This window comes from Zalophus californianus, chromosome 8, assembly GCF_009762305.2.
Source record: "Zalophus californianus isolate mZalCal1 chromosome 8, mZalCal1.pri.v2, whole genome shotgun sequence".
Lineage (NCBI taxonomy): Eukaryota > Metazoa > Chordata > Mammalia > Carnivora > Otariidae > Zalophus > Zalophus californianus.
The window spans coordinates 89231462-89254312 of record NC_045602.1 but is presented as its reverse complement, the minus strand read 5'-3'; the positions used below and the strand labels follow the sequence as shown (position 1 = coordinate 89254312).

Below are 22851 nucleotides of genomic sequence, written 5' to 3'. Positions count from 1 at the left end.
ATACAGCTGTTTGCCTGGGATACACATGTTACCATGACCTGACACTGGATTATTTGTGCATTTGTTTACTTTTGTGGGCAGGACCACCTTCAGCTAAATGAGGTTTATCTAGACCACTGAGACGAGACAAGCCCAGACAGCAAAAAAGCACAATGGCTGATTCAGATCCTTCCTTAAATTGGGGGCTAGTTTATTAGATTCTCTACCTTGGGTGAACCTGTGTTTTGTTTTGTTTTTAACTTTTTTTTTTTTTTATTTGTGTGAGAGAGAGAGATAGCGAGAGAGAGCACAAGCAGAGAGGAAAGGAAGAAGCCAACTCCCCACCAACGGGGAGCCTGAAGTGGGACTCGATCCCAGGACTCCAGGATCATGACCTGAGCTGAAGGCAGATACCTAACTGACTGAGCCACCCAGGTGCCCCGGAACCTGTGTTTCGACAGATTTTCCTGGCCCTCTGAGGTCCCAAAGACCACATCAATTTCACAGTTTCTCAGCACTAACGGGGTTTTGTGTGCTGGGCTGAACCTCTCTCAGTGTGTGACTTACAGATTTTTAGGCTGGTAATTCTTCACTGACTTATTTGCTCTCTACCATTTTCAAGATCTTTGATTTTATGATTTTGTTCAGCTTTTTTAGTAGCCCTCCCTGGAAGGTTGGCCTGTGTTTGCTAACCTGCCACTACCAGAATGTCTGAAGCCCGTTCATACTTTTTTAGGACTGCATAAATTTCATCAGATGGAGCTATGAGAATTTATTTAACCAATCTCATATTTAAAAGGCTGTTTCCAATCTTTTGCTATTTGAATCAATACTAGAATGAATATCTTGCATAGATTTCATTTCATATGAAGATAGACATTATATTTCTTTGATGATCACATCCTAGCTTCTGCATATTGCAGAGCACATACTAAGTGCTCAAAAATACTTGTTGAAAGGACGCCTGGGTGGCTCAGTCAGTTGAGTGTCTGCCTTTGGCTCAGGTCATGATCCTGGGGTCCTGGAACGGAGCCCCGCATGGGGCTCCCTGCTCGGCGGGGAGCCTGCTTCTCCCTCTGCCTGCCACTGCCCCAGCTAGTGCTCTCTCTGACAAATAAATAAATGAAATCTTTTTTAAAAAGTACTTGTTGAATACATGGAAGCAAAAGGAAATGACAGGGGTGCCTGGGTGGCTCAATCATTAAGCGTCTGCCTTCAGCTCAGGTTCTGATCCCAGGGTCCTGGGATCGAGCCCCGCATCGGGCTCCCTGTTCGGCGGGAAGCCTGCTTCTCCCTCTCCCACTCCCCCTGCTGGTGTTCCCTCTCTCACTGTCTCTCTCTCTCTGTCAAATAAATAAATAAAATCTTAAAAAAAAAAAAAAGGAAATGACAATTTTGCTTGATCTAATCTCTGATTTCGTGTCTTTGGTAATACTTATCAGCTGACTTTCTTCCAACTATCAGACAGTAGTGCGATCTGATGGCCAAGTGTGTTGACATTTTATCTGATACTCTTCTTTTTTTTTTCTTAAAAGATTTATTTATTTGAGAGCGAGAGAGACAGAGATAATGAGAGATAGCATGAGTGGGGGAAGAGGCAGGAGGAGAGGGAGAGGGAGAAGCAGAACCCCTGCTGAGCAGGGAGCCTGCCATGGGGCTCAATCCCAGGGCCCTGGGGTCATGACCTGAGCCAAAGGCAGAGGCTTAACCAACTGAGCCACCCAGGCACCCCTATCTGATACTATTCTGACTGTGCTTGTGTTTCTATGTTTTCTTCTTTCGTAGCTCAAGAAAGGGGGAAGAACAAACCCATAATACTCAGGTGCTTCACCAAAAAGGACATACCATCATCTCTGTATAATCTCAGACTCACTCATCACAAATAGAGGCTAGACCCTTTGACAATCATTTTCAACTTTAAAATTATTTTCAGTAACACTATGTTAAGAATTATTTTTTCAAGTATATGCACCCCTATGTTTATTGAAGCATTATTTACAATAGCAAAGATACAGAAGCAGCCCAAGTGTCTGTCAATAGATGAATGGGTAAGGAAGATGTGGTGTATGTATACAAAGGAATACTATTCGGTCATAAGAAAGGCTGAGATCTTGTCATCTGTGACAACATGGATGGACATATTATGCTAAAATAAGTCACAGAAAGACAACTGCCATAGGATTTCACTTATGGTCATCTAAAAAATAGAATCTAAAAATAAAACAAATGAATAAACAAATAGAAAGCAAAAACAGACCCATAAATACAGAGGACAAATTGACTGATGGTTACCAAACAGGAGGTAGTAGGGGGATGGACAAAATGTTGAAGGGGAGTGGGAGATACAGGCTTCCAGTTATGGAATGAATAAGTCACGAGGATAAAAGGCCCAGCATAGAGAATATAATCGATGATATTGTAGTAAAGTATGGTGACAGATGGTGGGTTACACCTGTGGCGAGCACAGCATAACATATACACTTGTCTAATCACTATGTTGTACACCTAAAACTACTGTAACACTGTATGTCAATTATATTTCAATTTAAGAAATAATTATTTTTTGAGAGTAAAATTCTCTTTCTGACCAAATTTAAAATACTAAAGCTAAGATCCTTGCCACTGATAAAGAAACAAGAGAAAATACATAAAATGCACATGGTAATTTTCCACACTCCACAGGAATCTTAGGCCACATTAATTTCTGGCTTGAAACCAGACCTTGATAATGTCTCTTTAACAGGAAATAGGAATTAAAAATGAGCATGCCCTCAATACATTAAAACATTACCTTGCTAATTCAAATTAATATTGTTTATAATATTGTTCTTAATTTTTTAACTGGATTGAAGTATCAATGACTAACATTTACATGATGTCATATATGTTAGTTACTATAAGGAAATAATGTGTGATATTTGAACTGAAAATCCAATCGATTCTCCTGGATAAAGGATTTCTCTTGATTTTCTCTGAAGACTCCTGAAATCTCCACCATTTGGTTTCTGTTGTAGAAAATGGTAACAACTATCTGGATATTTCTGGCTTGACACCAGCTTCCCCTAAAACATCTACAGAATGTTTCCCCTGTATGCTGGCTGTGTGAGCTATGCCCTGTCTATGGGATGAAGCAGAGGAGCAGTAAAAACTCTGAAAGCAGAAATAATCCACCACAATCCCCATCACAGAGGAGGTAGTATAAAGCATGGGGTGGAGGGAGACAAAAGCCGGCCCCTAGAGGCATCAGCGGTTGTGGGCACTGCTCTTGAAATGTTACAGAGAGGGAAAGGGGGACAACTTCAGGTCAGACTCAAGAGCACTAAAATAATGGAAGCAGAGCTATTTCTTAATTTACCCAACACCTGACTTGTTTTGTGGAAACAGAAATCATGGCTGTAAGAGAATGGAGTTGGGATAGACAGAAAGATGGATGAACATGTGCAGAGCTTTGCCACAAGCCATTGTTAATCAGAAAAGGTCAGGCTCCTGTCATTGCTTATGAGTGTCTGTCTCTCCTTCTAACATACCTCCCCATGAAAGTGTGGAGAAACTTCCAGCCTCCCAGAAGGATTACAACTCAAGAAACTGCTTTTTGGGATACATGTGATGTGGGGGAGGCCAGAAATCTCAAACCCAAGTTGATTTTTCTCTTTACTGAAGTTCCAATACTAACCTTTTTTTCTATCATAATTTGACTTTTCTATTTTTTTTTTAAATATTTTATTTATTTATTTGAGAGAGAGAGCACAAGCTGCGGGGAGAGGCAGACTCCTGCTGAGCAGGGAGCCCAAGGAGGGCTCGATCCCAGGACCCGGGGATCATGACCTGAGCCAAAGGCAGATGCTCAACCAACTGAGCCACCCAGGTGCTCCGATTTGATGTTTCTAAAAGTTATACCATGGTTGCTGGAGGGGAGGGGGGTGGGGGGTTGGGGTGGCTGGGTGATGGACACTGGGGAGGGTATGTGTTGTGGTGAGTGCTGTGTATTGTGTAAGACCAATGAATCACAGATCTGTACCCCTGAAACAAACAATACATTATATGTTAATAAAAAACAAATACATAAATGTTATACCACTTCTGCACATACAAAACAGAAAGTGGGACAAGGCTCGGGAATGATGTGATTTGTTCAATCAGCGGAACCTGCCATCTGAATGTGAATCCACAAGTTATTCTTTTGGTTTTGAATTTTCTCAACCGTCAAAATAATTAAGAAAACCAGATCATCTGTTTATACTGAATAACCAGAGTGTTGATTTTCACAAATGTGCTTTTTGCTCCTCTGGGTCCCAAATACAATTCTAGGTGATATCAAGAGGGGCAAGAACATTATCGGGGCACCTGGGTGGCTCAGTGAGTTGGGTGTCCAACTCTTGATTTCAGCTCGGGTCATGATCTCAGGGTCCCTGTGTTGGAGTCTGTGCTTGGCACGGGGTCTGTCTGTCCCTCTCCTTCTGCTCTTCCCCCTAAATCGTGCTCTCTTTCCCTCAAATAAATAAAATTAAATCTTAAAAAAAAAAAGAGGCACAAGAACATTATAAAAAATACCCCTGATTTGGGGGTCCTGGGTGCTACAGTCAGTTAAGTGGCCAACTCTTGGTTTTAGCTCACATCCTGATCTCAGGGGCATGAAATCAAACCCTGCATCAGCTCTGTGCTGAGCACAGAGTCTGCTTGACTCTTTTTCCCTCTCCCTCTGCCCCCCCCATAAATAAATAAATAAATCTTTCAAAAAAAAAAAAAAAATACACCTGGGGCACCTGGGTGGCTCAGTCAGTTAAGTGTCTGCCTTCGGCTCAGGTCATGATCCCAGGGTCCTGGGACTGAGTCCCGCATCGGGGTCCCTGCTCAGTGAGGAGTCTGCTTCTCTCTCTCCCTCTGTGTGTGCTCTCTTTCTCTCTCTAGCTCTCACTCTCTCTCAAATAAATAAAATCTTAAAAAATATATTTTAAAAAATACACCTGATTCTTAAGCCCATAAAAAAAAAAAAAAAAACACAAAAAACCAAGAGGCAGGCATAGAATAAAAAGAAACAGAGAATGGGTGTGGTCAGATTAATTGAGGCAGAGCTCTATAAGAGGGACTAACAGTATCCTACTGATAGGCATTGGGAACACGGGGCAGTTGGTGCTTTGGGAAGTAACAAGAGATACATTTCATCAGGACTTTCTCCCTGTGTCAGCAGTGAGGGTTTTCTTCTTGTTTTTCTTCATTTCTTTTTGTCCAAGAACCAATTCAGGAAAATCTTCAGGCTGGATTTTTTTTTCTCATTTGAAATAAAAATAGTTTTATTGATTTCTGTGGGGGAAAAAAAAAAAAAGCTCTTCCTTCAAAGTTAAGATGACCAGGGCTGTTTTTATCATACAAGTTAACATCTAGACACATTTAAGATGTAGGGACAAGGTGGGAGGTGCTTTTCAGTGTTTCTGTCAGGAAAGCAAGTTGTGGTCTAGGTTCTAGATCACCATTCTAGATGACCTTCAATTTCCTAGTGAAAAGGAGCAGAGATAGAGTACTTTCTATCTGGCCTAGATAAAATCAGAGGACACCTCTGAACATAGGTATCCTTTGTTCCTGTAACAGTGGTGTGTAGTTGCTTTGTCCAGCTGCTAGAAAGAATTTAAAGCTGTGTAATTTTGGGCACCTGGGTGGTTCAGTTGGTTAAGGGACTGCCTTCGGCTCAGGTCATGATCCTGGAGTCCCGGGATCAAGTCCCACATCGGGCTTCCTGCTCAGCAGGGAGTCTGCTTCTCCCTCTGACCCTCTTCCCTCTCATGCTTTCTATCTCTCATTCTCTCTCTCTCTCAAATAAATAAATAAAATCTTTAAAAAAAATAAAGCTGTGTAATTTTACTAGACAATCTGCCTTCGAGGTACTTGGAGGTTGCCTGTGTCTCAGTGTGTCAGCTGCCCACAGATCTTTGTGTTTTTGTGAACCACCTGCCACCCACCCAAACCAACCCTTCACTCCATCCCTGACAAATCTCTCAAACATCTTTCTGGAAAAAACAAACCAAACCAAACTTCTGGAAGTTACTATGCTTTCAAAAAAAGAGTAATCTGAAGGAAACTCTTGCTTCAATATAGGAGGTCCCCAGAAGGAAAAGCAGTGTTCCAGTTCCTAGTAACTCTCTTCTGGCATGTGTCCTTAGTCCACTAATATTTCTCAAATGCCTGCAGCTAACTACAGTACTCTGTGCTTTTCTTTATAAGAATGAAGTCAAACACCCACCTTGGCAAAGTGGTCATTTCCAAGAAGTGTTTGCAGAAGGATGGGCAGCTGCTTTTCCAACTGAAGCTTGAGGCAGAGCTGGGTCAGTTCCTCCCGGTCCAGAAAGCCTGTCCCTGTGGTGTCACAGCTGCTGTAGACTTCCCTGAGCTGTGAAACATAGTGGTTCTCTTCTTCTTCTTCCATCCCATAGCAAGCTGGACATGCCAGGGGAAGAAAAGAAAAACAAGAGTACACTTTTATTGCCACACCTCACATGTTCTTCCACTGCTCTAATGAGCCTCAGCAAGGTGGTCCAGGTGCCGGGCAGGGGCTGGGCACGTGGGAAAAGGCATCCAGGGCACTCTCAGGTTTCTGTAGGACCTTTGTACAAGAGGTCAGAAGCAAGTGACCAGGGAGCCAGTCCTTGTTCACAAAAGCCAGAATTTCTTTGTTCTGTAAGAAAAATATCATAGGGGCGCCTGAGTGGCTCACTCGGTTAAGCGTTCGACTCTTGATTTCAACTCAGGTCATGATCTCAGGGTCCTGGGATCGAGCCCCATGGTAGGCTCCATGCTTAGTGGAGAATCTGCCTGTCCTCTGCCCCTCCACCTGCCCGTTCTCTCTTTGTTAAATAAATAAATCTCTTTTAAAAAATAAAAAAAATTATTATAGAATAATCAGAAAAAAGAGATAAATATAAAATAGAGAACTAAAATCATCCAAAATTTCACCACCTAAAAAAATCATTATGAGTATTTTGGCAAATATATATTCTCATTTTTCTCTATACATATACAAGTATGGTATTTTTTCCCTTATTAGTATTTAGTTCCAAATACTATTTTACCAAATAAAAGTACTTATAATAAAAAATGAAAACTCCAATAAAATATACAAAGGATGTTGATTAATCACAAAAGAAGAAAAATATATGGCTAATAACCATCTAAAAAATGTCTAAATGAAAATAAATATACTATTTGTCATGGTCAAATTATCTAGAATAAAAACACCCCAAAGCTAGCTGAGGCTATCATAAGGGGGCTCTCACACGTTGCTGTAGAAAGTGACAAGTAAATGTCTTCCAGACATTCTAGACTTGTCACATTTACCAAAAAACTTTTAAATAATTGTATTATCTGACCTACTTATTTTACGTACACCAAATTCCTCACAGAAATTCCTATGCTTCAGGAAACAGAGCTACAAAGATGTGAAAGAAAATTAAACATCCAATGAAAGAAAAGAGCTTGTTAGTTACGGCATAATTATATGGCAGAAGATTCAATAGGCTTAAAAAAACACATTTTTGAAGAAGTGCAGTTGATAAAATATCAAGCCGGGATAAAAACTTTATAATAATAATAGCTAGTATACATACTAGTCAGTTCACTTATGCCTAGAACAGTTCTATCAAGAGACTTTTGCAATTATGTGGGAGAAATTAAGAAAGAAAGAAGAAAGAAAGGACAAGACAAGACAGAAAGAAGGAGGAAGGAAGGAAGGAAGGAAGGAAGGAGGAAAAAACTACACCAAAATGGTAAGAGATGATTTCGTGGTATTACACATTTCCATTTTCTATATTTTTATATTTCTGAAAAATTTTTATAGAAACTGAAACACTTCATAACTAGAAAAATGTTGCTAAATCATGAAAAACACTGAAACCCTAAAGGTATTAGGATGAACCATATGAAACTGTCAATACTAGACCATTCCGACCAACAACAATGGCAATTTCATGTGGGTCAGCACAGACCAAGGACAATTCTTTTTTTTTTTTTAAAGATTTTATTTATTTATTTGAGAGAGAGAATGAGATAGAGAGAGGGAGCATGAGAGGGGGGAGGGTCAGAGGGAGAAGCAGACTCCCCGCTGATAGCAGGGAGCCTGATGCGGGACTCGATCCCGAGACTCCAGGATCATGACCTGAGCCGAAGGCAGTGGATCAACCAACTGAGCCACCCAGGCGCCCCAAGGACAATTCTGAAAAGAGGAACTATGACAAGTAAACAAACATGGAAAACTGATCAAGCTCATTAATAATCAAATAATTAATGGATAAACATGAAACAGTAAAGCAACATTTCTTACTAATAAGAGACAGCAGAGTAAATGCCAATTAAAGATGTAATTCTTCTTGAGAGAGAGAGAGAGAGAGAGCACACATGGGGGGTGCTGCAGAGGGAGAGGGAGAGAGAGAATCCTGAGCAGGCTCCACGACCAGTGCAGAGCCTGATGGGGGCTTGATCTCATGACCCTGAGATTATGACCTCAGCCGAAATCAAGAGTCAAACCTGCTGAGCCACCCAGGCACCCCAAAGATACAATTTTTAATGTTGACAGTATTGGACCACCATCATCCATGTGGGAAGGGAGGTCTGCATCAGCACAAAAACCGTATGAGGGATTGGAATCTGTTCACATCAACCCCCTAACCCCAGAGTATCATCTTACTCAGGAAAACAACAGAATCGATGACAGTAAAAAAACTGACTGAATAGAATCTTCATTGTGATGTTTCACTGTGGTTTTCTAAGGTGAACTGCCTCCCCTGAGCTCCTGATTGAACACCTGCTGATCGGGTGTAAACACTGCCAGCATCCACTCTGAGGGTCAGTATAGCAGCTCATGGCCTCAGGTTGGATGCAGGAGTAAAAGGAGAACAAGCCTCCCCTACCCACTCATCCAATGACGCGTGCACTTCCACAGGAGGGTGGGGAAGCGGAGAAAGGGCAAGGAGAGGTGGAGCTGGGAACCTGCCCCCATCCCAGACTGCTTTGAGATGATGACAGAGACAACATCGAGAAACACAGATACACATGTAAAATCATCAAGGATAAATCAGAAAATGAAATAACCTTCCTAACCTGACCTCTGTCAAGCTTCTCATCCAAGGTGAGCCCCCAACCCGAGCTGGGAGCCGCATCCTTTTGTAGACAACAGCCAGTTGTGGTGAGCTGCACGCAAGTACTGGTATTTGTCAATGCTAATTTCTGAGAAGCCACAAGTAAACGGAAAGGAGAACATAACAGTAAGAAAGACAAGTGGCAAAATTCAGTATGTGAAAGAGGGTAGAGGAATCGGGGCGAGGAGGGTGAGAAGTGACTAGGGGACCCCGAATGCACAACCTACCACACCCACATATCCCCGATGCTGATGCTCCCCCACCCCAAGCTCTCCCTGTTGCCCTGCTTATGAACAATGCCCCCCTCCCCCACCACCTCTGCAAATCATGAACAAATCCTCCATTTCTTCTATTTTACCTTTAGTTGTAACCAATTCAATCAATTAAAAGCATATAAAGTAAAACAAAAATAAAAACAAAAAAATCAAAGCAAAACAAAAGCCTAACCCCACTCCCAGAGGTAAACACTGCTTGGAGTGTAGGTTTGAAATTATTCCCAAGTCTACAAGGTGGACAGATGCACCGACGTGTGTACATACATAACACACAGAGATATGCATGTTTTTACATGAGTGTAACACCATACATATTATTTTACAACTTTTAAAAAAATACACCACATCTGAGAGATCATTCCATGCCTTCTTCGTTTAAAAAAATGACCATATGCTCTTGCGCTCTTGTGTGCAGAGATGTAACACAGCTTACCTAAGGATTGTTTTAGAGACACAGGGTATCTCCAGGGTTTTCTCTTACAAAACCTTCCTCAGCAAACACCCCATGAGGCCTCTTCATGAGTCGTGAAGGGGCTAAACCCAGCCATGCTCTGTGGAGCATGCCCTGGGTGGTGCAGGAGTATCCCTGGAGAAGGCAGGCTTGGCTGTTTTCCCAAGGGCAGAGCAAGAAGAGAAGAAATGTCTTCCTCTCCCAGCCATAGGCAAGTCTTGCATCCACACCACTCTGGGTGGCTGGGCTCTCCCTCCACCACAGGAATTTAAGTTCCTGTTGAGTTGCAGCTTTCCCTCTCTACACAGAAGGAAGAAAGTCTCAAACTGGGGCCAGAGGCGCCCTGGCTGCCCATGGAGGTATAGGTTGTGTGTGGAGGGTCCAGTAGTGGCGAGTCTCCCCTGGTGAGATGGGGGTCCACTGCCCACCATATCTCAAAGTGTTGCTGAAACAAAGAGCAGCACAAAGAAAAAAATAAGAGGCAACAAGACTTAAAAAGAAGGGCAGCAGCTCCTTCCTCATCACCCACAAGAGCTGTGTTTGCAGCTCATCTTCAATGTCTCCAGTCCCCACCAAGTCTGGGGCCATCTCTGGAGGCCCAGGCTGCTTCTACCTCATTTACTCTCGGAGCACAGATGCACATTTTTGAGGTTGGGTGGGGATTTCCACAGAACAGGAGGAGCTTCTATATGACTAAAAAGGTACAGAATTAGTGGGCCAGTAGGACCCTGGTCTGGGAGAGAGCGGCATGAACTCTTTGAACAGCCCCTGTTCCCACAGCATCTCATACAGCATCTTTGTCGGCTCACAGCAGAACACCCCATCTTTGTCGGCTCACAGCAGAACACCCAGTGTACTCACAATGAGTCTATGGGATGAAACTGCAAAGAAAACCTGCCCTCGGTAAAACGCTAACAGATTCAGGTTCTGAAAACAGGGACCAACCCCTCATAGAAGGCTGAATGCCAGAAGCACATTTCAGATAAAGAGAACAACCAGCCACCTCTGTCTACAGCGAGGCAGGTGCAGAGCACCCAGCAGGCTTTAGGGTCTCCCCCACGTGCCAGATTATGAAACAGTCTCTAGAGAACCTTTCTGAGAGGTCACAGGTCTTCTGAGGGGAAACACATCAGTAATAGTAATGGTCAGTGAGAGCAAAGCAGGGCCTTAGGGGGTCAGAGGAAAATCAAGAAAATGTAAATGGGAAACAGGCCCAATCCGTAAGCCACCAGGTTGCCATCCAGTGACCCAAGACCAGGAGGGAGTGACTGGCACAGTCCTCCCAAGCTCCACACCCCACCTGCCCTCTGGGCCACAAGACAGATAGGCACTCAAGAAGGCTCCAGCAGCGCCTCCTCATTCCCAAAGCTGACCTCAGCACAGGTCTGTTGTGCACCCTACCAAATCTCAAATGCCAGAAATGTTTTGGGTTTGCACTTCTATGCTAAACATTCTATAATGAGCCCATTTAAGCAAGAGCAATAGATAATGCTGCAATTTAGCTATTTCAAAGGGGAGATCACCAGCATTATGGGTCCACTTAATCTCAGGGCTGTCACATCCTAGACTCCTCTAGTACAGGTCAGATCTAGACTGGGGTATGCAAAGCAGGGGAAGAGTAGGGAGCACACTCTAGAGCATTCACTCCAGTGATGGGGACATTCCCCAGGAGCCCAAGTAAACTTAAGATTCTTCCCAATACCTGGACGATCATAGAGGAGATATCAGGAAAATCAAGGCCCAGCAAACCTTCATCACACTGGACTTGCCAAACCTGTGGCCTTCCTGTCTGATCTCCTGCTCCAGGATTCCAGATCTGGGCAGAACTCAGGTGTGGGGGCTGAAGGGTAAAGGGCTCCAGAGGGGTCTTCCCAGGAGCAATGACAAGCCAGCCCCCCTGTTGAGAGAATTTACTGGTTTGTCTCTCTGCCTCCACAAAAGGATTGACAAAGTGGAGGGGCCCATACATTCAAGCCAATGTCACCTGGGTTACACTTCATTCTACTCAATACACAGTTGAGTTCCCAGCCATTCAGAAACACTCCTTTCCTCTCCTTCCCTCATCCCTGTGAATCTGAGCCACTGCCCCAAGAGAGCAGGTGCTTCATCTACCAGCCAGGCAGGTACAGGCAAATGATGTGATTCAGGCACAGCAGCTCTACAAGTAGGGCAAAAAAGGCGGGTGGAGCAAGATGGCGGAGGAGTAGGAGACCTAGATTTCGTCTGGTCTCAGGAATTCAGCTGAATAGGGATCAAACCATTCTGAACACCTACGAACTCAACAGGAGATCAAAGAGGAGAGTAGCAACAACTATCTGAACAGAGAAGCGACCACTTTCTGGAAGGTAGGGCGTGCGGAGAAGTGAATCCGAGGCGATATTCGGGAGGATAGATGGCGGGGGAGGGGCCTCCGCCAACCGCATCTGGCAAGTGATAGAGCCGCGGAAGAGCCGCGGAGCACAAAATCGGACCTTTTAGAAGTCGGCTCCGCTGAAGGACATCGCTCCAGTGGCTAATCGGGGGTAGAACCCTCGCGAGACAGTGGGATCTCAGGACCCTTGGGGTCACAGAAAGACCAGGGGAGCCTGAGTGCGCCAGAGCTCCCAGGTATCAGAGCGGGGAAGCTGGCTGCAGAGACGGAGCTGAGGCGCGGGCTCTCAGCTTGCGGTTGCCATAAACTGTGATCCGCGGCCCAGTCGGGCCACTGCTCCTGCAGCAGGGACCCAACAGGCGGCAGATCCGGGGAGCCTCCCTTTCCTTCCCGGGGAGGAGCGGCGCGGGAAAGCACCGCAGGGATCTGCTGGGTTTGGGGACTCCACACGGGGTTGGGTGCCACAGATACAAACGCTCGGTCACAGGCCGGGTGAGCACGGAGTGCTGCCGGAGACCAGGGACAAGGGAGTGACTGCTTTTCTCTGGGGGCGCACTGAGGAGCGGGGACCCGAGTTCTCAGCTCCTCTGGGCGGAGATTGGGAGGCCACCATTTTGCCCTGGTCCTCCAAGGCTGTAGGGAGAGCTTGCAGGGAACAAAAGCTCCTGAGATCAAACCCGAGCAGCTTGCTTAGCCCGGACTGACAAGGGCGGGGCAATTCAGCCTCCGGCAAAGACATTTGGAAACCACAGCAACAGGCCCCTCCCCCAGAATATCAGCACGAACAGCCAGCAAGCCAAGACCAGGTTTACCGATCAAGGAGAACGGGAGAACTCCAGCGCTAGGGGAATACTGCACATAGACTTCATGGCTTTTTTTTACCATGATTCATTAGTTGATCAAAGTTAATTTTTGTTAACTGTTCTTTTTTTCTTTTTCTTTTTCCCTTTTTCAACCAACATCTTATCAATCTCTTTAAAAAAAAAACATTTTTTATTTTTCATTTTTAGAGTCATATTTTATCCCTTCATAGTAGTTAGCCTTATTTTTGGCATATATATAGAAGTTGTTCTCTCTTTAAAATTTTGAGATACAGTTTCTTCTAACAGATAAAAATATACCCTAAATCACTAGTGTATGGCTCTGTTCTAGTCTCCTGCCTGATCACATTCTCTCCCTTTTTTTTCTTTTTTTTTCTTAAATCTTTCTTTTTTCAAACAACTTCTTATCTTATCAAGTACTTTTATAAAATCTATTATAATTTTCATCTTTACAGTCATCTTCTATCCCTTCATTGTATCAACCCTTGTTTTGTACATATATGTCTTTCTTCCTTTAAAATTTTAGGAGGCACTTTTTTCTAACAGACCAAAATACGCCCAAAATCTAGGGTGTGGCACTGATCTATGCACTAGCCTGATCATATTTGATCACATTCTGCTTTTTTTGTATTGTTCTGTTTTTGTTTTTACCTTTTTTTTTCCTTTTTTTTTTCTTTCTCTATTTCTTTTTTCTTTCTTTCCCTTTCTTTTCCCCTGGTTTCAGGTCTTTTCGGATTTGTATACAGTATATTTGTTGGGGACGTTGTAAACCTGTTAGCATTTTGTTCTCTCATTCATCTATTCTCCTCTGGACAAAATGACAAGACGAAAAAAATCACCTCAGCAAAAAGAACAAGAGGTAGTACCGTCAGCCAGGGACCTACTCAATACGGACATTAGTACGATGTCGGACCTAGAGTTCAGAATCATGACTTTAAAGATATTAGCTGGGCTTGAAAAAAGCGTGGAAGTTATTAGAGAAACCCTTTCTGGAGAAATAAAAGAACTAAAATCTAACCAAGTCGAAATCAAAAAGGCTATTGATGAGGTGCAATCAAAAATGGGGGCACTAACTGCTAGGATAAATGAGGCAGAAGACAGAATCAGTGCTATAGAAGACCAAATGATGGAAAATAAAGAGGCTGAGAAAAAGAGAGATAAACAACTACAGACAGGATCACGAGGGCAGAATGAGAGATAAGTGATACGATAAGATGAAACAACATTAGAATAATTGGGATCCCAGAAGAAGAAGAAAGAGAGAGAGAGGCAGAAGGTATATTGGAGCAAATAATAGCAGAGAACTTCCCTAATGTGAGGAAGGAAACAGGCATCAAAATCCAGGAGGCACAGAGAACCCCTCTCAAAATCAATAATAATAGGTCAACACCCCGACATCTAATAGTAAAACTTACGACTCTCAGAGACAAAGAGAAAATCCTGAAAGCAGCTCGGGAGAAGAGATATGTAGCATACAATGGTAGAAATATTAGATTGGCAACAGACCTATCCACAGAGAACTGGCAGGCCAGAAAGGACTGGCAAGATATCTTCAGAGCACTAAACGAGAAAAATATGCAGCCAAGAATACTATATCCAGCTAGGCTGTCATTAAAAATAGAAGGAGAGATAAAAAGCTTCCAGGACAAACAAAAACCAAAGGAATTTGAAAACACGAAACCAGCCCTCCAAGAAATATTGAAAGGGGTCCTCTAAGCAAAGAGAGAGCCTAAAAGCAGCATAGATCAGAAAGGAACACAGACAATATACAGTAACAGTCACCTTATAGGCAATACAATGGCACTAAATTCATACCTTTCAATAGTTACCCTGAATGTAAATGGGCTCAATGCCCCAATCAAAAGACACAGGCTATCAGACTGCATTAAAAAACAAGACCCATCAATATGCTGTCTGCAAGAGACTCATTTTAGACCCAAGGACACCCCCAGATTAAAAGTGAGGGGGTGGAAAACCATTTACATTGCTAAAGGACACCAAAACAAAGCTGGGGTGGCAATCCTTATATCAGACAAATTAGATTTTAAAACAAAGACTGTAATAAGAGATGAGGAAGGACACTATATCCTACTTGAAGGGTCTATCCAACAAGAAGATCTAACAATTGTAAATATCTATGCCCCTAACATGGGAGCAGCCAATTATATAAGGCAATTAATAACAAAAGTGAAGAAACACATTGACAACAATACAATAATAGTGGGGGACTTTAACACCCCCCTGACTGAAATGGACAGATCATCTAAGCAAAAGATCAACAAGGCAATAAAGACTTTAAATGACACCCTGGACAAAATGGACTTCACAGACATTCAGAACATTCCATCCCAAAGCAACGGAATATACATTCTTCTCTACTGCCCATAGAACATTCGCCAGAATTGATCACATCCTAGGTCACAAATCAGGTCTCAACCAGTAACAAAAGACTGGGATTATTCCCTGCATATTTCCAGACCACAATGCGTTGAAACTAGAACTCAATTACAAGAGGAAAGTCGGAAAGAACTCAGATACATGGAGGCTAAAGAGCATTCTACTAAAGAATGAATGGGTCAACCAAGAAATTAAAGAAGAATTAAAAAAATCCATGGAAACCAATGAAAATGAAAACACAACTGTTCAAAATCTTTGGGATACAGCAAAGGCAGTCCTGAGAGGAAAGTATATAGCAATACAAGCCTTTCTGAAGAAACAAGAAAGGTCTCAAATACACAACCTAACCCTACACCTAAAGGAGCTGGGGAAAGAACAGCAAATAAAGCCTAAACCCAGCAGGAGAAGAGAAATAATAAAGATCAGAGCAGAAATCAATGAACTAGAAACCAAAAGGACAGTAGAACGGATCAACGAAACTAGGAGCTGGTTCTTCGAAAGAATTAACAAGATGGATAAACCCCTGGCCAGACTGATCAAAAAGAAAAGAGAAATGACCCAAATCAACAAAATCATGAATGAAAGAGGAGATATCACAACCAACACCAAAGAAATACAAACAATGATAAGAATATATTATGAGCAACTCTATGCCAGCAAATTAGATAACCTGGAAGAAATGGGTGCATTCCTAGAGATGTATCAACTACCAAAATTGAACCAGGAAGAAATAGAAAACCTGAACAGACCTAAACGTGAGACTGGAGTCCATCAAAATCCTAAAGGAGAACACAGGTTGCAACCTCTTCCACCTCAGCCGCAGCAACTTCTTCCTAGAAACATCACCAAAAGCAAGGGAAGTGAGGGCAAAAATGAACTATTGGGATTTCATCAAGATAAAACGCTTTTGCACAGCAAAAGAAACAGTCCACAAAACCAAAAGACAACCGACAGAATGGGAGAAAATATTTGCAAATGACTTATCAGATAAAGGGCTAGTATCCAAAATCTATAAAGAACTTATCAAACTCAACACCCAAAGAACAAATAATCCAATCAAGAAATGGGCAGAAGACATGAACAGACATTTTTCCAAAGAAGACATCCAAATGGCCAACAGACACATGAAAAAGTGCTCAACATCGCTCGGCATCAGGGAAATCCAAATCAAAACCTCAATGAGATACCACTTCACAACAGTCAGAATGGGTAAAATTAACAAGTCAGGAAACGACAGATGTTGGCGGGGATGTGGAGAAAGGGGAACCCTCCTACACTGTGGGTGGGAATGCAAGCTGGTGCAACCCCTCTGGAAAACAGTATGGAGGTTCCTCAAACAGTTGAAAATAGGACTACCATACGATCCAGCCATTGCACTACTGGGTATTTACCACAAAGATACAAATGTAGGGATCCGAAGGGGTACGTGCACCCCGATGTTTATAGCAGCAATGTCCACAATAACCAAACTGTGGAAAGAGCCAAGATGTCCATCGACAGATGAATGGATAAAGAAGATGTGGTATATATACACAATGGAATATTATGTAGCCATCAAAAGGAATGAGATCTTGCCATTTGCAATGACGTGGATGGAACTGGAGGGTGTTATGCTGAGTGAAAGAAGTCAATCAGAGAAAGACATGTATCATATGACCTCACTGATATGAGAAATTCTTAATCTCAGGAAACAAACTGAGGGTTGCTGGAGTGGTGGGGGGTGGGAGGGATGGGGATGGGGTGGCTGGGTGATAGACATTGGGTAGGGTATGTGCTATGGTGAGCGCTGTGAATTGTGTAAGACTGTTGAATCACAGATCTGTACTTCTGAAACAAATAATGCAACATATGTTAAGAAAAATGAAAAAGAAGAAGATAGCAGGAAAAAAAAAAAGTAAGTACAAACCAAGAAAACACTAACCTCTCTCTAAAGCCAAGCTTGGCACAAGAATGAGAATGTAACATGCCCCGGCCGCATGTCGGTGTAGCAGTCAGGCAGGGGTGACAGGGAAGCCTCAAGGTGGAGGTGCCATCTGCGTAACAGCCCTGGACTGTGGGGGGTGAGTGGGGGAGGTGGAGGAAGGTACAGCCACAAAGGACAGATGTGGCTACCTCAGGATGCTCAGCCCTGTTTGTGGCCCAGAGCAGCCTTCCACAGGCCTCCATATAACAGAGCTCCACTCTTGCTGGGTACTTTCCCCTCCCACCCTATCCTTTGCTGGGCTGCTAAGGGGGCAGTTACAGAACATGCCAGGTGCTAGATACACAGAAACAGCGACTTATCCTTAGTGTTCGTTATAATACCACCACTAACAGCACTAGAATTACTGTTCCCACACAAAGGTTCCCAGGTTCCCAGTTTATGTGCTGCTCAAATCTTATTTCTAGAAATGCCTCACTGAAAAACTGCCTTTTCCTCAGCCCATCCCCTCCTCCCTGAGCCATCAACCTAAATTACAGAACAGGTTAGAAGTAGCCTTAACCCCGCCCCTGCCCAGCAGGGGCCCTACAGCACATTAGCTATTGGAATCTTCTGTTTACACTTCTCAAGGCCTCTGTGTGAAGCCAGGGCCAGAACACCCCTTCCCCTGTAATCCTTCCACAGACCCCTGGGAAGGAGGAAAGAAACACGGGGACAGCCTTCTCTGCCTGCTCAAGCAGGCCCTGCCATGGTCCCACCAGGACCCATCTGTCCAGGACTGCCCACCCCTGGTGCCCTGCTCGCTCCCAGGTGGCCCCCAGGCCTACTCACTTTCAAAGTACAGGCCTCACAGCAGAGTGGTTGTTATAAATAATAAACAGTCCCCAGGGTTCAAGGGCCTCTTCAGTTTCCTCTTCATCTAAATGGAATTAATCTTCTTTTGCATTCCACATATAAAATGTTTGCATAGCAAAACCACCTGAAAACCTGGCCCCATTCAGTAGCTGACTACGGAACTGGGGACAGTATTCCAGATAATGAGAACACCTGGTTTCCCAAGGTTTTATTCTTCTGAAATTGGAATCAGTAGAATCTCAATTATTCTAAAGCTATAAAGTTTAACTTAAAATACAAGCATAAGCTTTGCTAACAGGTGAAACAAAATGCTGTTTTAACCTCGAAAAGAAAAACCTGCCCCCAAACAAACCGGATATTGGCCCTGGGACAGATGCCTTTGGCCGGCACTTTGCAGGACAACGCAGCCCTCTGGAGGCCAAAAGAGCAAGGTGTTGGTTTGCATTTAATTGATGCAGAGATGAGGGAATTTAATCTGTGCCATAGAAACTGAGTATTGAGGATAGAGAAGAGAATGGTGGTCTCTCAGAAGTAGCTAGGTGTGATCTTTGAGGGTCCAGAGGATTATATTGCACTGGGAAATAATTCCAAACAAGGCCCTCTGTAAAAACCTGCTCTCCCAGAATGAATGGGACCAAGAGCAGCCATTCTAGATGGGCTCATTCTTTATCTGGAAAGATGTTACAATCCTGATAAAATATTAAAGTCTGTCCTTGGGTTCCAGTAGAGCAGACCTCAGTGCCACTTTAAATAGCCTTGCCGGTTTTTATCAGCTTTCATACTTTGGCAGTTCTGAGCTTTTAGGATTAACTTCAGCATTAACAGTTTTCAAGGAAGGCTTTTTCTTATTTTTCAAAATTTATACTATGTATTTATTTTGCCTACATGGGTCCTAAATATCTCGGCAATAAGGCTTGAGAAGCTATCTTTTCTATCAAAGGGATTTTCCAGTCCTAACAATGTAAAAATAAGCAGGTACTTCATTTAATTGACAATTATTATAATATTTGCTTTTCCTACAACGCAGATACATTAAAAACTATAAGGATATCAAATTCTAGAACTATCTAGGGGCCCCTCGTTGGCTCAGTCACTTAAGCATCTGCCTTCAGCTCAGGTCATGATCCCAGGGTCCTGGGATGGAGCCTGCTCAGCGGGAGCCTGCTTCTCCCTCTTCCCTGCCCCTCCCCCACTCGTGCCCTCTCTCAAAAAAAAAAAAAAATCTTAAAAAAACAAAAACAAATTCTAGAATTGTCCAAAAAAACCCTATTTTTCTGGGGTCTCCTAAAGAAGATACTGTGGCACACAGTGATGGCAGACTCTAGTGTCAGAGTCTCCAGTTTTACTACGGGCATTTTCCAGCTCTGTGACCTTGAATAAGTTACTTCACCTCTCTGTGCCTCAGTATGTCATTAGGAGACTGTGAACATTAAAGTTATTGTTAAGCTGGTTAATGTGTCAAGTACTGAGACCAGTGTCTGGCACATGGTACATAAGGAACAAACACTGGCATCTCTGCTTCTACACAGACACATGTACCTGGGGAGGCACACTACACCTGTAATCCTATACAATCTGGGTAGCTGTCCGCAGCTTTCAAAATAAACTACACCATAATCTAGTAAATGCCTATTCCGTGACAAGAGACGTAGAGATTTTTTATTTTTAATGGAAATTATACATAAAATCATATATATATATATTAAAGTACATATCATGATGATTTAACATAACTTCTCCTCAGAATTACCATTTTGTGTGTAACATTAGCACCTGAAACCTACTCTCTTAGCAAATTTCTACTATTCAAAACAGTATATTACAGCTATAGTCATCATGGTACATGTTAGATCTGCAGACCTACTTATTTTACATAACTACTTTGTACCCTTTGACCAATATCTTCCCAGTTCTAAAGATTTTTTATAGCCACACAAACTTTATTTGTGCCAGGGCTATAGCTATAGACGCCAAATGAACTTATCCTGAATTATCCAGGTGGGACCTAATGCAATCACGTGTGTCCCTAGAGACAGGAAGAGGCGTTCTGAAAGAGAAGCGGAGGAGGCAATGTGACCACGGAGCGAAAGACTAGACTGATGTGGTCCTAGAATCTGAAGAGAGTGACACTGTCTACACCTTTTGGACGTCTGGCTTCCGTAACTGTAAGAGAATAAGTTTGTGTTGTTTTAAGCCACACAGTTTGTGGTCATTTGTACAGCAGCCCTAGGAAAATAACACAATATCCCATCTCTTAACATTGTTAAATGGCAATACTCCCTAAACTGGTCTACAGATTTAGCGCAACTCCAACCAAAATTTCAGCTGGCTCCTTTAAAGAAATTGACAAGCTGATCTTAAAATTCATATGGAAATAAAAGGGACCCAGAATAACCAAAACAATCTTAGAAAAGAATGAAAAAGTTAAGAGGACTCACACTTCCCAATTTCAAAACTTACCATAAAGGTACAATAGCCAAGACAGCACAGTACTGGCAAACAGACAACCAGACCAATGGAAAAATATCTACAGGCAAGAAATAAAACCTCACATTTATAGTCAATTGATTTTCTTTTAAAGATTTTATTTATTTATTTGACAGAGAGAGAGAGAGATAGTGAGAGCAGGAACACAAGCAGGGGGAATGGGAGAGGGAGAAGCAGGCTTCCCGCCAAGCAGGGAGCCCGATGAGGGGTGCGATCCCAGGACCCTGGGATCATGACCTGAGCTAAAGGCAGATGCTTAACGACTGAGCCACCCAGGCACCCCAGTACAGTCAATTGATTTTAACAAAGGAGCCAAAACAATTCAATGGGAAAAGACAAGTATTTTCAACATATGGTACTGGGACAACTGGATAGCCACACACAAAAGACTGAAAGGGAATCCCTACCTATCATATATCATATACAAAAGCTAATTTAAAATGGATTAATCAAGACCCAAATTGTAATAGCTAAAACTATAAAACACTTAAAAGAAAACACAGGATAACTCTTCTAAAGAAGTAAATGACCTTTGATTGGGCAATATCATATCTTTGATTAGACAGAACACCAAAAGCACAAGCAACAAAAGAAAAAAAAACAGATAAACTGGACTTCACCAAAATTAAAACCTGTTTTATGGCAAAGGTCATTATCAAGAAAATGAAGAGAAAGAAGGAAAACATTTGCAAATTCTGTATCTGATAAGGGAATTGGGTTTAGAATACAAAAAGAACTCTTATAGCTCTATAATAAAAGCACAAATAACCCAATTTAAAAAGCAAATGATCTGAAGAGGTATTTTTCCAAAGAAGAGACACAAATGACCAAAGATGCTCAACCTCTTTAGCCATCAGAGAAATGCAGATCAACACACAATGAGATACTACTTAGAGTATTTAGGCTGGCTATTATTAAAAAAAACATGTAATGATAAGTGCTAGTAATGACACAGAGAAACTGGAAAGCGAGAGTCTTGAAAGCAGCAAGCAATCCTCAAAAAGATTAACAGCTAATAGCTAACTCCTCATAAGAAACCATGGACCAGAAGGCAGCAAGAATTCTATATCCAGTAAAAACCATCCTTAAAAATGAAGGAGACATAATGCCAAAGGCATGATTCATGAACGAAATAACTGATCAGTTGGACTTCATCATTAAAATAAAAAACGTCTGCTCTAGGAAAGACACCATTAAAGGAAATAAAAGACAAGCCCACAGACTGGGAGAAAATATTTGCAGAAGACATGTCTGATAAAGGACTATTACTCAAAATATACAAATAACTCTTAAAACTCAATAATAAGAAAATGAACCATCTGATTAAATAACGGGGGAAATGAATAGACATCTCACTTAAGAATATATACAAATGGGGAAAAAAAGAATATATACAAATGGGGAAGGAGGCAAGATGGTGGAGGATTAGGGGACCCCATTTCAACTAGTTCCTTGAATTTAGGTGGCTATCTATCAAACCATTCTGAACACCCATGAAATCAGCCTGAGATGTAAGAATATATATCTGGATCTCTACAAGCGGCAAAGTGACTGCTTTTTGCAAGGTAGGGTGTGCAGAGTCGTGAATCTGCAGGGAGATATCGGAAGATAAACAGAAGGAGGGAGCCTTCATAAGCTGGCTCCTGGAAAGTGATAAAACACCAGAATGCAAAATCAGAACCCTTAGAAGTCTGCTCTAGTGAGAGACATCCTTCTCTGAAAGGGACTCTGGAAATGAAAAGGCAGAATTCTGGGTAAGGCATTGTGCTCTCGGGATCCGAGGAATCACAATGCGAATGGGGATGCCTGAACTGGTAGAATGCCTGAGCATTGGAGCCAGGAAGCAGGTTATGGTCAGCCAAGCCCAGGAGGGGACTCTCAGCTCCGATCACCATAGCCGGGCGGTTAGTAACTGCTCTTTTCCTGAGCAGCCTGAAAAAGTCTGGAACCTGTGCCAGACCGGGCAAAAACTCAGAGGGCAGTAGCGGCCCAGAACAGACATTAGAGTGGCACCCAGACATGATCCAGGAGCTTCGGGTGTGCGTGTAAGCCCACAGCCACTTACAGTTTTAGAGTCACCAAAGGCAGTGGCACTCCCCAGCCCCTGGGACTACCTCTGGGAGTTGCAGTGGGGGCGCATGATGGGAGGCTGCGGATTTCATTTGCACATAC

The 22851-nt window shown here is 42.8% G+C and overlaps 1 protein-coding gene across 5 annotated transcripts in view; it reads right to left on the bottom strand.

Moving 5' to 3' along the window:
• Nucleotides 1-22851, bottom strand: part of NINL (ninein like) — a 170654-nt gene that overhangs the window by 78676 nt on the left and 69127 nt on the right. For all 5 annotated transcript variants that reach the window (XM_027621880.2, XM_027621882.2, XM_027621881.2 and 2 more), the window contains exon 3: nt 6215-6408. In XM_027621880.2, the coding sequence (XP_027477681.1) occupies nt 6215-6397 (183 nt within the window). In that variant the 5' untranslated portion in view covers nt 6398-6408. The remainder of the gene's footprint in view (nt 1-6214; nt 6409-22851) is intronic.